The 14,593-nt window shown below is 62.9% G+C and overlaps 2 protein-coding genes across 4 annotated transcripts in view; one reads left to right on the top strand and one right to left on the bottom strand.

The window, feature by feature from the left end:
• The window catches only part of LOC149869728 (uncharacterized), a 34,212-nt gene that overhangs the window by 7,866 nt on the left and 11,753 nt on the right, over positions 1-14,593 (top strand). The window lies entirely within an intron of this gene.
• The window catches only part of ARHGAP39 (Rho GTPase activating protein 39), a 188,047-nt gene continuing 174,176 nt past the window's right edge, over positions 723-14,593 (bottom strand). For all 3 annotated transcript variants that reach the window (XM_090040791.1, XM_090040792.1, XM_090040793.1), the window contains 4 exons: positions 11,156-11,355; positions 10,790-10,881; positions 7,626-7,795; positions 723-7,247 (listed from right to left, as the gene is read on the bottom strand). In XM_090040791.1, coding sequence (XP_089896917.1) covers positions 7,053-7,247; positions 7,626-7,795; positions 10,790-10,881; positions 11,156-11,355 — 657 coding nt within the window. In that variant the 3' untranslated portion in view covers positions 723-7,052. The remainder of the gene's footprint in view (positions 7,248-7,625; positions 7,796-10,789; positions 10,882-11,155; positions 11,356-14,593) is intronic.

Here is a 14,593-nt window from a genome sequence, read left to right as displayed (position 1 = left end):
GCCCCTGAGCTGGGGGCACCCAGGCTGTTTGCGCTGATGGAAGAGACCGGGTGTCTCTTTGGCCCCACCCAGCCTCCAGCCCTTGGGTGCATTGGGCAGGATCAACCCCTTGGCCTGAGTAGGCAGGGGCTGAGACAGTGCTGGGGCACTGGGTCTGTCCAGCGGGCACTTGCGTGTGGCTCTGGGCTTGCATCGGGGGGGGGGCTGAGAGCCCTCAAATGCTCCCAAGACCCTGCCACAAATCCTTGCCCTCAGCTTGAGCTTTGTCAGCAGGGAACTGGGAGGGGAACGTGTTCCTGGCAACCCCATGGGGTCCTGGCATCTTGGACACGTGCCATGAGCCAGGAACAGGAGGCAGGACCCAGACCGGAGCCACTAGCCCAGGGGCTGTAAGGGACCGGGTTGTGGGCAGTTCCCCATCTGAAGCCACACGCCAGGAGCCCCAGTGAGAGCATGGGGAGCTGGGCTGCAGCCTGGGGGTCTCTGGGAGGCCGGATCCGGGAGTCGGCAGGTGGGCACCGGGCACCCAAGACTGGTGGCATCTTTCCTGGTAGCCCACCCCAGCTGGGGGCCACCCATCCCAGCTCAGGCACCAGGTACATGAGCTCAGCTGGCCCAGGAGGGTGCTGTGGGCAGGGAGCGGGTGACAGGTGCCATGCCCGGGGCCACACGGGCCGCGGGGAGGGGCAGCAGCTGGGGACGGAGACGCAGAGCCGGGGGGGCAATGTCCGTATGGAGCTTTATTCACACAACATGGAGTCGCCTCTACATGTCCATGCTTCATAATTACAGAGTTAGTCAGACAACGGTACGCAGTAGTTGCCCCCCCCTCATCGCCTCCGAGGCCCGTGTCGCCGCAGGTCCCCGGCGCGGCTCTGCAACGTCTGTCTGCCGCCGCGAAGGCCAGCCCCAGCGCCCGAGATGATTGTCCGAGGAAGGGGAGGAGGAGGAGGGAGGGAGGGACGGTTGGATGTCCCCTTTTGCTTTGACGGGAAGGAAGGAAAATGAGATGGAAACCGGAGGCCACCCCGGGCATCCGGGGCCTGGGCCAGATCCTGGTCTCGGTTACACTGGCCCAGACCTGGGGGAACTCCCTGCACTTGCTCCACTGGTGCAGCCCCTCGGGATGGAGGGTCTCTTGGTGATGCCCGGAGCCCACGCAGGATTGAGCCCTGCTGATTTACACCCACACCCTGTTCCCTTGGCTGCGAATTGGCCACAGATGGCATGTGTAGCCCCTGTCCGGACTCAGCTGGGTCCAGCAGCCCCAGCAGAGGAGAGCCCAGCCCAGTTCATGGGGGGCTGGTTCTGCTCTGCCCAGGGTGGTTGAGGTGGTGAGCGACACCAGGTCTGGTGCCCTGGAGCTGGGCAGATCCCCCGGGGCAGCTGAAGTGGGGAGCAGGGCTCTGATCTCATGGTGCCTCTAGCCCTGGCTCTTGGGAGCTGCTAGTAGCGGGTCTGTGGTTAGGGAGGACGTTTGAATGAGGTGTTTGGCAAGTGGTCACGGCGTTTGCTTCCACAGATCCCGGACCGGGGGGGTGGCTGTAATGGGTTGGGTTGTACTGGGCTGTACTGGGCCAGCTCCCTGTCTGCCATCTGCTCCTGGAGAACATGCTCCCAGTCACAACCCCCCCACCCCCACCCCTGCGCGGCGCCGGCTATCAGCACGTCGGCTCCCGCCTTGTTTCATCCCATTATTAATAAATAAAAACGTTTCTTAAAAAAAAAAAAAAATTGTCAATATAAAAACCAGGAGGAAAAGAAGAGTCCAGTTTGTACCAAGGAGAGAGAGAAAAAGAGAGAGAAAGAGACAGGGACCGGCCCCCAGGACAGAGCAGGGGGGCGGCCAGGGGGCAGGGCTGGCGTGGAAGCTCTGGGCACGATCACGAGGGCTGGGGGTGGTTTAAAAAAATTCTCTGTACAGGTCTTGTCGGTAAATGCAGGGGCAGGGAGGAGGGGGCTGTGTCGCGCCTCCCACCTGCCCCGTGTTGGAGTCCAGCTCATTCCCGCCGACGCTAGGCCCAGCCCCAGGCAGGTTGAGGGGAACGTTCCTGTTGGCTCCCAAGGCATCTGGACTTTCCCATCTTCCCCGGATCTCAGCTCTGGGGGCATGTGCGATGGGACCCCAAGGCCAGCGGCACGCCCGGGGCCCTCCTGCCTATGGGAAACCTTCAGCTCCATCTGGAAAAGAGCTGGTTCCTGCCAGCGAAGGGGCAATGCAGAAGCAGATTGACAGCCTGCAGGCCTGGGCATGCGATGCCCCAGCAAGGGGCATCGCTCCCATGGGGCTGCACGGTGGGTAGGTGCTGGCGAGGTCTCCATGAACATTGCAGGGAGAGGAGCCCTTGCCTGTGCATCTTATGGCATGGACAGACTTTTGATCTCCCAGGAGAAATGTTCCTGGGAGTGATTTCACCTAGGTTATTTTTCTCCTGGAGAGGCCATTTTTACTCTGGGAGAAAAAGCCTGAACATCTGGACACTCGTGTTTTCTCCTGGGAGAGCAGCAACTCTCCCAGAAGAAACTGAACATCTGTACAAGGCCTCCAACAGAGGCACTGCTCCCAGGCCCTCCAGCTCCCCACTAGAGTGCCTCCCAGGCAGGGGCATGCATGTGCCAGCTGCTCCACGGGGACCATGGAGGGAGCTGTGCTCATGTGACCCTAGCTGTTGGCACGGGGTGGGATGTGAGCATGCCCGGGGTGCTGCTCCTCTCCATGCACCAGGAAGACAGGAGCAGAGAGGGGTCACTAAGCAAAGGCTGGGAGGTGGCTGCTGCCTGGGGAAGCCAGATGGGGGTCCTTGCCAGGGGGTCTGTGCCTGATCCCCTGAGGAATGGCTCCATCCCCACCAGGGAACAACGAGCGTGGTGCAGGCGAGGGGATAGGGACGCCCCAGCCTAGGGAAGGCAGGGGCAAGAGGCGAGTGGGTTTCTATTTTTGGTCAGAAGCCATGAGGGGTCCCCGCGTGGGACCCCAGGACATGAATGGGCGCGAGCGCGTGCAGTGGATGGACAATGGCGCGAGGGATAAGCAGCCTCTGGGTGGAAAGCGATGGCGGCAGCGAAGCAGACGATGCGTGCCTCTCTCTAGGTCTCCCGAGACGGTTGGACTGGCCTGGAAGGTGGCACTCGCACCCAGGTCGGGCAAACTCAGAGCTGGCGGTGCTGCAGCTGGGGCTAGTCAAGGCCAAGCCAGGAGCCAGTGCCTCCCACCCTGCCGGGAAGCAGGGGCCGTGCGATGGGGCATGCAGTGAGCGAGGGGCGGGCTGGCACATGGAGGGGCCTGCTGGCAGTGACATAGGTGACTTCAGCACCTAGTAGCCAGGGGCCCTCCAGGCTGGCTTCTGCCCGGTAGGATGCAGCTGTGGGTCCAGGGCACCGTAAGCAGACTGCGGGTGGGCCTGGCCTCACGGGGTTGGACAGGGATGGGCTGACACGCTCTTCCTGCCTGCTGCAGAGGTCCCGGGATGGCAGGAGGGGCCGTGTCTCTGCAATGCTGAGCCCTGTTTGGAGGATTTCCAGTGCTCGCCCTCCATCCTGCGTGGGTCACGTCCTGCCCAGGGCCCGAAGGAGCCAGGATGCCCCTGGTCCATGCTCTGGATGGGTGCTCTGGTGATGCAGTTTGGGCTGGCAGCTGAGATGCTCCCAGGCGAGTCCAGGAAGGATCTGGGATCTGGCTGCTGTCTGGCTGGATCTTGAGAAGGGCCGAGGCCCCACACGCTGGAGTCGCCGGTCCCCTCCTCCACATGGCTGCCCCCCGAGGATCCTGCCCCAGCGCTGATGGGGTGTGTGCCTCCTGTGTGAGCCTGTGAACAAGGCCTGACCTGGCAGTGCCAGCCAGGCGAGGCTTCCTTGGGGCTGCTTGTGCCTTTCCTATGATGCAGCGGGGAGAGGAGAGATCCAAGCCAACGAGACAAGCCAACAGCAGGTGCCCAAGCAATGCAGGACTTGCTGGGGTTAGTCCATCTGCCCTGGGCACCGTGAACTCTCACTCTGCTCCAGGAAGGCTCCAGGGGCAGAAGCTGGGGCCACCACTGCTCCCCAGGGTCCCCATGGTGCTTCCCACGAGCTCATCACACCAGGAAACCAGGCTCCTTCCCGAGGTGGGTGCCTGCTCCGGGGGGGTGAAGGCACTTTCCCTGCCAGAGCACTAGACCAGTGGTGCTCACAGCTGGCCTGGGGGCTAGATGTGATCTGCAAAGCTGGAGTGATGGGGGAAAGGGGAGCACCAGGAATCACACGTGCTAGCATGCTGCTGCTCTCCTCTCCTCCTCTCCCTGAGACTGAATGCTCCCTGCTCAGCTGCATGAATAGCTGGAAGGGGAACGGCAGTGGAGACCTGCCCTTGGCAGCCCCACAGACACCCACAGGGCACAAAGGTATTTCAGAGCAAGCCCAAAGGTCATGGCTCCGCATCCAGAAGACACTGGCACAGGGCTGAGAGCTGAGCTAAGGAGCAGTGTGGCTGCCCAGGCCATCTCCACCGGTCGGTCTTTCATGGCCTCGTATCATCCCATGGTCGGTCTTTGCATTTTTGCAGGTAAAGCTTCTAACGTTTCGTTACTTTGATCCAATTTAAAACATGGCTACGGGATGCTGAACGTGCTGCATGGTTCTCTCTCTGGGAACCCCCCGTCTCACCAGACAATAGGTTTGCACCAGGTGTCTTACTGAATGTCGGCGCATGTGGCCGTAGAGCCCAATTCTTGAGTGACGGTCCTCTCTGCACACGTGAAGTCATGGGTGCTTAAGCGGGGACGCGACAGCAGGCTGCAAGTAGCTGAGGGGCTGCCAGAGAGACGAGGGAGAGCACCTGTTCTCTCCTGCTGCAGAGAGGAGGGTGCGGAGCCATTGCTGGAAGTTGCAGCCAAGCAGGCTTAGGCTGGAGATCAGGAAACACTTCTTCGCTGTCGGAGCAGGGGCCGTGGGAGAGACGCCAGGGAAGGGGGGACTCTCCATCCCTGGAGGCCTCAAGGAGAGGGTGAAAGGGCACTGGGTGTGGGGGATCTAGGCACAGCAATGCCTGTGCTCTGCTATGGGGATTTCCCAGGTTTCTGGGCTGTGCTGGTTGACCCTCACCCCCAACTGCATGCAACAGGGGCTTTAAGCTTCCCCCCGAGGTGCTGGTGCTGCTGCAGCCCAGGCTGGGGCTGGGCCGGGCCGATGCTCCTGCTGGCACCTACCCTGCAGGGTCCTGGCGGGAGGGTCTTGCCCCTGCGCTCATGCTGGTCTGCACTGGGGGGTTTTGCCTTCCTCTGCAGTGGGGCAATGGCCTCTGCCTTGGCTCTCTGGCCCATATATAAACACCCGTTTACAGAAGCAAGATGTTGGCTGCCGCAGCCCCCCAACTTCCCCTGTGGCAGGTTCAGGTGGGATGCCTGGGGCTGTCAGGGTGATGGTAGTTTGACGAAGGGTTTAGATCAGGAGCGGGCAATTATTTTGTGTGGAGGGCCGCTTACTGAGTTTTGGCAAGCCATCGAGGGCCACATGACAGGCAGTTGGGGCAGATAAATATTAATTTTCTAAATTTTTTAGGGGCCCCACGGGCCAGATAGAATGGCCTGGCAGGCCACAAGCTGGCTGATTTCAAGCTTTGCCTTGCTTGAATAAAAGGTTGAGCACCACTAGGCTAGCTGGTCTCCGGCCCCTGGCCCTGCTGGCTTGCAGTCCCCACCAGCTGGTCTGACCCCACCATGACGCAGAAGAGCCAGCTCCCTGCATGGCTGCTGACCTGGGTCAGGAAGGCTGGGGACCAGCTGGATGGTACCCACCTCCAGGGAAGGCAGCCTGGCGGGTGGAGAGCTCACACGGATCCCGCTGCTGCCCAGGCGGGCGTTTCTGGAGCAGCTGGAGCCAGGGAGGCTCCCTGCAGCCTGCCCTGGGGAGAGGACGTTGGAGAGGGAGGAGGAGATGCAGTAGCGGTGGTGAAGGCACCCAGGATGCGGTGTTGATTCTCTCCTGCTGCCCCAGGGCTGGGGCATGAGCCGGGAGCTGGGGGAGCCCAGGAGGGGCCCAGCCATGGTGGGGCAGGACAGCAGACCAGGACGGGGAATCCCACGCTGCAGCGGCACATCCAGCTGCTCTGCGAAGAGCCTGGAGTCCAGTCTGTGTCGCTCCTGACGGTCCCTCTGTGTCTCCGGGGCTGCAACTGTGACTGGGAGCCCCGCTCTGTGGGCAGGGCCAGCTGGGCGGACACGTCTCCTGGAAGAAGCTGCAGCATCCCAGCTTGGCATGGAGCAGGGCCTGGGCGATGGGCATGGCTCTCCGGCTCCTGTCCCATGGGCACAGCTCTCTTTTCTGCAGGGCTGAGCTGAGGCCTGTGGCGATGGCAGGAGAAAGCGGTGGGCTCACAAGCAGCGGGGAGTCATCGTGGAAGGCAGCGCTGGAGGGTGCCCAGGGCTGAGGCATGGGCCAAGCAGGGGATGGGACCTGAGCCCTCAGCTTTGATGGAAGGAAGAACCTGGAGCTGGATGCTGCTGCTCTGGCCCCGATCTCATGGGGGATGCGGCCAGGTGCACCGGGACAGGCACAGCCCCCTGCGAACCCTGCCCGTCCTCCTTTCCTCCTGTCCCTGGAGCTCAGGCAGGGACAGCCCTGCAGGACAGCGGCCTGCGGCCCAGCCCGGTCCCAGCTGTAGGCTCCAAACCCCCCCTTGCCCTACACCGTGGCCAGAACTGGGTCCCAGGTGGGTGCCCTGGGCAGCCGGGCCCCCTTCCCCCCTCCTGTGTGGGCTCTGCTGGAGGTGGGCCCCCAAGGCACAGGGCTCCTAGGAGCTGGCCAGAGCACGGTGGTGAGCCCCAGCCTCCAGGAGCCTGGGCAGGAGTCTGAGCAGTCGGATGGGGAGACGGGCAGTGCCGTGGGCAGGGGTCCGGCTGGGAGGAGGAGGCATTGGGCAGAGCAGAGGCACTGGGCAGCACCCCCCGCCGGCGCAAGAGGACAGGGGGCACTGGGGGGGCACCGTGCTGGGGATGGGCAGCCGTGCCCGGCGCCTCCCCGAGAGTCACCTTCCCTGGCCAGGGCCGGGGCGCAGCTGGGGGTGCCCCTGCTCGCTGCTATAGGACGCCCTCCATGAAGCTGGTGTCCAGGTGCTGGATGAGCACGCGGAGGAAGGACATCTCCTTGCGGGTGTTCTCAAAGATGACGCGCGGGTCGTCAGACTGGCAGCGCAGGCAGTTGGGGGCCATCACCATGGCCAGGTTGTTGACGTCCATCTTGGTCACTGCCACGTTGGCGGGCTGCACGAACACCTGCCGGAGGGGCGGGCAGGGGTGAGCGTGGTCTCCCCAGGGCAGCTCAGACCCTCGGTCCAGCCCCCAGCCCTCGTCCTCGCCTTGGACGTTTGTCCAGAGACCCAGCCTGAGCCTGCTCTGCTGAGGTCTGAAGTCGTGGCTTCGTGCCTCTGCAGCGACAGGGAGCCGCTCTTCCGACAGCAGCCCCGGAGGCTGGACACAGCCAGGACTGCGGTCTGTCGCCTGACTCTGGACCCCTCCAATTTCCCCCGGCCCTGAAGAGGCCTCTCCTCTATGGTGGCTTGGTGGTGCCCCCCACACCTCCGCGCCCACCTGCCTGGGCTGACTAGGGAGCTGCTGGACCTGCCGCCCCCTCTCTGGAGCCGCGGACCCCACCTGTAGGAAGCGGATGAGGTAGCAGAGCACCATCTTGTTGATGCGGGGCAGGGAGTGGACGACGGCGATGGCGGCCTCGGGGTTCTCGTAGTGGGTGATGCACTGTTCGTAGAAGTCGTGGGGGATCAGCGGCTCCTCCAGCTCCCGGTACCACAGCTTCAGCAGCGAGGCTGTGGAGAGCGGGCAGAGGGGCTCGTGGGAGGGCAGGCAGGGAGGGCCGGGCACGCGGGGGCCACGAGCGAGAGCTCCTGCGTCCTGCCGCTGCTACGTGCTGGACCAGGGCTTGGAGGGGAGCCACAAGAGGGATGCGCATGCACACAGGGACACACGCATGTATGCAAATGCACACTTGCGCACACAAACATGCACACGCGGGAGCATGTGCACACATGCGTGCACACGAATGCACACACATGCACCCAAATACACATATGTAGAAGTGTGTGCACATGTAAATGCACATACACAAGCACACGCCCAAACATGCACACACACGCAAATGCACATATGCACATGTGTACACACATGAACGCACACACATGAATGCATGTGCATGCATACACACAAATGCACAAACGCACACACACGAACACACATATGCACACAATCATACATGTGCACACATGAATACATGCACACACACATAAACACATCTGCCAGACGGCAAAGCTAACAAGTTTAATGATTTCTTTGCCTCCGTCTTCCTAAGTAGGGGCCAGAACAGCCATCTCCCTGCTGGGCCCCCCCCGGGCCCCGGGAGAGACACGCCTGGGCCACGGGTTAGCGAGGATTTAGTTAGGGGGCTTCTGGAGGGGTTGGACGTATTCAAGTCAGCCGGCCCGGACGATCTCCACCCTAGAGTCCTAAAGGAACTGGCCGAGGTCATTGCCACTCCCCTGGCACAGCTGTACGAGCACTCGTGGTGCTCTGGTGAGGTACCGGAGGACTGGAAGAGGGCCAACGTGGTCCCCATCTTCAAAAAAGGCAGGAAGGAGGACCCAGGAAACTATGGGCCGGTTAGTCTTACCTCGATCCTAGGCAAGCTGTTCGAGAAAATTATGCTGGCACACATCCAGGAGGGGCCAGCAGGGGACTGCATGCTTAGGGGCAACCAACACGGGTTCATTGGTGGCAGGTCCTGTCAGACCAACCTGGTGGCCTTTTACGATCAGATCACCAGATCATTAGACACAGGGGGAGCAGTGGACATCGTCTTCCTGGACTTCTGGAAGGCTTTTGACACTGTCTCTCACCCCGTTCTCATTAAGAAACTGGGGGCTGTGGCGTAGACACCCACACAGTCAGATGTGTCACCAACTGGCGGGAGGGCCGCACCCAGAGAGCGGTGGTGGATGGGTCCTTCTCAGCCTGGGAGGACGTGGGCAGTGGGGTCCCCCAGGGCTCGGTCCTCGGGCCCGCACTGTTCAACATCTTCATCAGTGACTTGGACGAGGGGGTAAAAAGCACCTGCTCAAATTTGCTGATGACACTAAGGTGTGGGGGGACGTGGGCACACTGGAAGGATGCAACAGGCTACAATCAGACCTAGACAGGCTACCAGGGTGGGCGGATGTGAATAGGATGGGATTCAACACTGACAAGTGCAAGGTGCTGCACCTGGGGAGGAACAACCGGCACCATACCTACAGGCTGGGGAACTCCCCTCTTGTCAGCACGGAGGCAGAAAGGGATCTGGGGGTCATCACTGACTCCAAGATGAACATGGGCCGGCAGTGTGGGGACGCGGTCAGGAAGGCCACCCACACCTTGTCCTGCATCCACAGACGCATCTCGAGCAGGTCCAGGGAGGTGACCCTCCCCCTCTATGCGGCACTGGTCAGGCCGCAGCTGGAGGACTGCGTCCAGGTCTGGGCGCCGCACTGCAGGAGGGATGTGGTCAGCATGGAGAGGGTCCAGAGAAGACCACTCGCATGGTCGGGGGCAGCAGGGCAGGCCCTACGAGGAGAGGCTGCGGGACCTCAACCTGTTCAGCCTCCACAAGAGAAGGCGGAGGGGGGATCTGGTGGCCTGTTACAAACTAGTCAGGGGGGACCAGCAGGCATTGGGGGAGTCCCTGTTCCCCCGGGCACCGCCAGGAATGACCAGGAATAACGGTCACAAGCTGGCAGCGGGTAGGTTTAGGTTAGCTATCAGGAGGCGCGACTTCACGGTCAGGGCGGCTAGGGTCTGGAACCAGCTTCCAAGAGAAGCAGTGCTGGCCCCTACCCTGGGGGGCTTTAAGAGGAGGCTAGACAATCACCTTGCCGGGGTCGTTTGACCCCAGTGCTCTTTCCTGCCATGGTGGGGGGTCGGACTAGATGATCTGCTCAGGTCCCTTCCGACCCTAGAAACTATGAAACTATGAAACATCCACACACTCACGAATGCACATACACACACACATATAAATGCATGCACCCACATAAACATGCACATATGCACATGCACCCAAACATGAATGTGCATATGCACACACGTGTACACACATGAATGCGTGCACACACAATGGGCTGCTCATGTCTGTGTTTCCCAGCACGGCTGACAAGGGACTGAACCCGCCAAGCCCCCCGTCTGCTGACCGTGTCCTTCCTGGGCCCTGGCACCCCCTGCCTGGGCTTGGTCTGACCCCAGCAAGCCCCCGGGACCCAGGCCCTCCTGCCCCGTCTCTGGCTGGACAAGGGACCTGCTTCCCCCAGGCTCCCTGGCTGGGGCTCCTCCAACCAGGCCCCGCCCCACGCACAGCAGGGCTCGCTCGGCCAAAACCAGCTCCTGCCCCTGGATGCAGCGGCTCGAGCCCCTCACCCGGGGCTGCAGGCTGGCACTAGCTCTGGCAGGGCAAGGGGCTGCTGGGCAGCAGAGTTGTGGGGCTAGGGAACAAGCACTGGCCACTGCTGTCCCTGCCACAGCGGAGCAGACACAGGCCCCGGGGCGGCTCCACCCAGCTGGCTGCCCTGCATCGGGGTCAGGCATGTGTCTGCTCCTGTCCTAGGGCATCCACCGGCTCTGTGCAGGCCGACCTGCTCCTCCAGACTGGGAGCCTGGGTGGAGGGACGCGGGATAAAGCCAATGCCCAGTGTGGCCACCAGAGCCCATCGGGGGCCAGGTTCCCCCCAGCCCTGCTCACAGGCTGCAGGGGGGAGTGGACTGGGGGCGCTGGCCCTTACCAGGGACGTGGGGGTCTTCCAAGCCGGTGGGGATCTTCCACTGGTCGACCTGCAGCTTGAGGGCGTTGACCTCATCGATGTCTCCGGGGACCCTGTGTGGGGGGGGACAGGACCCCGCCGGCATGAGACGGGGCAGGGAGGCACCAGGTCTCTTGCCCCAGCCCCCCAACCAGCCCAGCCCAGCCGAGACTGGAAGAGGAGGCCTCCTCCTCCGCTCCAGGGCTGAGTCAGCCTTGCGGGGAGGAAAGCTTCCCAAGAGCCAGGCTGGATCTCCCTGGCTGCAGTGGAAGACCATTGCTCCTAGCTCGGTGCCCTGCAGCCCTGGCCTCCCCAGCACCCCCAGGCCAGGCGCCCAGGCTGCCCTACCTGAAGATGCCCTCGGTCTGGTCTCCGTTGAGTGCCAGCACCTCCTCCGAAAGCCGGGTCTGCACCCAGGGCAGCTGGCGGTCGGGGTACCGCTCCTTCTGCATGTTGACGATCTCCTGCAGGGAGCTCCCGAACATGGAGGGGTTGAACACGGCGTTCTTGGCGTGCCGGATTTCCTCGATGTTCGGCTTCTTCAGGCCCTGCCGGAGACAGCACCAGCGTCACGGCACGGGCGAGCGGAGGGGGGCACGCGCAGCTCCCCACGGACAAGGAGTGCTCAGTGGGGCGGGGATACATCATGCATGGCACAAGGTTCAGCGCTGGTCGCAGGTGCTCCTGAAATGAGCACACGCGTGGCCTGACCCTACAAAGAGACTGCACTGCCCACGAAGCCTCCTGCAAAGCCTTGGGTCCGTAGCAAGTCACAGCCCACCTGTGCAAGGCCTCACATGCCTCCTCTGTGACCTGGGGGGAGGGAATATGCCCCCAGTACTCAGGAGAGCATCTCCTGCCTGCACTGGAGGTGAATCACCGGCTGCAGTAGGGGGCTCATGACACAAAGGCTCCAATCCTGTGCAGTGGACCCCGTCTACAGGCCACTTTGGTAGGTGTCATTTGCCCTCTCTAAAGGGGTTGTCTCCTCTACTGACCCCACACAAGCTTCACCCAGCCCTGAAATGCAGCCACCCCTGGGGTGGAACATGGCAGTTCTCAGCACACTGCGGTGCACCCCCGCGTATGGGATGACAAATAATCACTGCCTGGCTCTAGCCCGGCAAAGGGAGGGCCCCTCCAGCTCTGTGTCCCCAGCAAAACCCCTTGCCCTGGCAGGGCAGAGAACAAGCACGACTGTCCTGCTGGTGCTGGGCCGAGGCTGCCGGTATCTGGGAGCTGGGTCTCGGGCTGGCCAACCCTGCGGGCTCAGCACCTGTCCTCCACCCTGGGGCCAGGCCCCGCTTCCCACTGTGCCCCCAGCTAACGAGACAAATCTCCAGCTCTGTCCAGCCCTAGGGAGCCCCTGGAGTCCCGTGTCCAGGGCTGGGCCCCGTGCTTCAAGGATGTGGAGAGATTGCAAAGAGTCCAGAGCAGGGAGACAAAAAGGATCGGGGTCTGGGAGACACGACTGATGGGGCTGAAAGAGCCAGGGTATTTAGTCTGGAGAAGAGGAGGTTGGGGGTGGATTTGAGGGTCTGGCTGGGCGGTCTTGCCCCTGCACTCAGGCTCAATGGTGCACTGGGAAGAAGGGGATTTCCCCCCTACTCAGACTGGTGCCGACTGGGGGGTTTCCCCTTGCTCTGCAGTGGGGGCATGGCCTCCGCCTGGGCCCTCTGCAGTGTCCATGACCCGCTGGCAGCAGCAGGGTGGTGGCGGCCATGGCCAGCCTGTATCCCAGGGCAAGGGTGATGCCTGGGGCTGTGTCAGGGGGCTGTCATGTGGCTCCAAGGTCAGACACGGGTTTGTCTGGGGGGGGCTGATCCTGCCTCAGGCAGGGGTTGGGCTAGATGTGACCCCCGCAGTTTTCAAATCCCCAAGGGGCGACAACAGAGAGGATGGAGGCGGGCAGGCGGCTCGTTGCCTTTCTTTTGACATGGTGTCGGCAGATGTCAGGAGCCCCCCGTCTGCTTCCTCGCAGGTCCCCTGTAGCTGGCACTGCTCGGGGCTGGCCATAAAGCTCCAGCTCCTGGAGTCGTGGGATTTGCAGAGATTCCTGCTTGTACCAGAGGAAGCTGGTGGCCCCCACGGCTGCATGGGGAGAGCCCAGAAATATGGGGGGTAGAGAGCAGGCCAGCGAGCGCCTGGCTCATCGCAGCGCGCCTCTCAGTGGGGCGTGGGCTCTGGCTCCTGCGCCTGCCCCTTGTTTCTGGAAGGTGACCGGTGGGTGCACAGGTGGGTGTCCAGCGGGGCCTCAGCGCCTCTGACCCCAGTCCCACTCGTGATCCAGCCCTTCCGTCCTCACCTCTTGGTTCACGTGATGCCCATTCCCAGCAGTGGTGCAATGGGCCGGGCTGATGCTGACGGGTGCCTGCTAATCGAGAGGAGCTGTCGGCATGGAGAGCTGGCGCAGCAGGGGCACCAAGTGCTGTCTTAGTTCGCTGAGGGGGCTCTGTTTGGCCCAAGGCCTTGTGGCACGGGGAGGGCAGCCCGAGAAGCAGCTGGACCCATGCTCCATCACCCATCCTGGCCCCGGGAGCCCTGCGGAGGGGGCTGGGCAGGGTGTGGGGTGCTGCCATGCCTCCAGCAGCGAGGTCTGTTCCCTGGCTCTTGGCAGCTTGTGGGTATTGCGCCCGCCAGCCCTAGCTGCCGTGGTCCATAGGACCCCACGACTTGCGTCAGCAGCTGCCAGGGCGTGTGGCCCTCCATGGCCCGGGGCGATGGCAGCCAGACTCCTAGCAAGCTCTTTCATACGCTGAATGCAAAGTCCTGGTGTGAGGAAAGCGCTGGCGGATGCTGCAGGCGGCTCCGCCATGATGCTGAGGGCAACTGGGGCTGCGGTGGGCAATCAATCCCTTGCCCCCGGCTCCAGCTGCGCCGCTGTGCTCGAAAGGGTCCGTGTCATCCTGGGCTGTATATAGGATGTGTGCGACGGGGGCTGGACTCTGGATCGGGAACAGCCTGAGCGGTGCTGAGGTCTGAATTGGAGGCAGGTGCCGATCCTTCGCAAGGCATCCAGAAGGTGACTGGAAGGACAGGAACATACCCGATGGTGGGGGGTGACCTCAGGGGAGCACTTGCGTTAGGTCAGCCAGGACCAGGCGCCGGAGCAGGGCGGCTGGGCGGCCCCGGGAAGCCGGGTCCCCGCCAGTCTGTCCCGGGGGCCCTCCGGGGTTTCCCCCTTCTCCGTTCTCCAGCTGCAGGTCTTGTATCACGTCTCCCGCCGGCAGTCGGAGGAGCTGATGGGCTCATCTCCCCCAGACCCAGGAAGGGGGGATTTTCCATCTCTCGCCTGCCAGAGACGCTGGAGTCCCCTGCCCCTGCTGCACAGTCGACAGCTCCTGGGCCTGGGAGCCCAGGGACCCTGGGAGCTGCCCTGCTTTTTGCAGGCTGCTCCAGGCTTTCTCGGCCGACTGCCTCCAACAGCGATGCAGGAGAGAGCCTCTGCCCAGCTCCTGAAGACGTCTCCTGGCCTCAGGCCTGGCCTGGCTGGCGCAGAGCGGAAGCTGCCCGAGCCCCTGGCTACCCCGGCGTGGGGCTGGGGGTGTAACCAGGGCGCCCTGGGCAGGGAGGGCCAGATCCTGCCCTTGCTGACGTGCTCTGGTGCCTTGGCTCTGATGGGGAGGGGGTGGCCTCTCCCCCCCATCGTGCAGCCTGTGATGGGTGCCACAGCCCCGCAGGGCACCCGAGGGAGTGCTGGGGAGAGACGCGGGGCTGGACACCCGGTGGCCTTGGGCAAGTCACTCTCCACCCCCTCCACCCGTGCCTCAGTTCCCCCGGGGCAGA

This window comes from Crocodylus siamensis, chromosome 3, assembly GCF_052110815.1.
Source record: "Crocodylus siamensis isolate JL-2025a chromosome 3, ASM5211081v1, whole genome shotgun sequence".
NCBI classification, from domain to species: Eukaryota; Metazoa; Chordata; order Crocodylia; family Crocodylidae; genus Crocodylus; species Crocodylus siamensis.
Note: the sequence above shows the minus strand (reverse complement) of the source record. Positions and strands in the feature narration are given on the sequence as shown.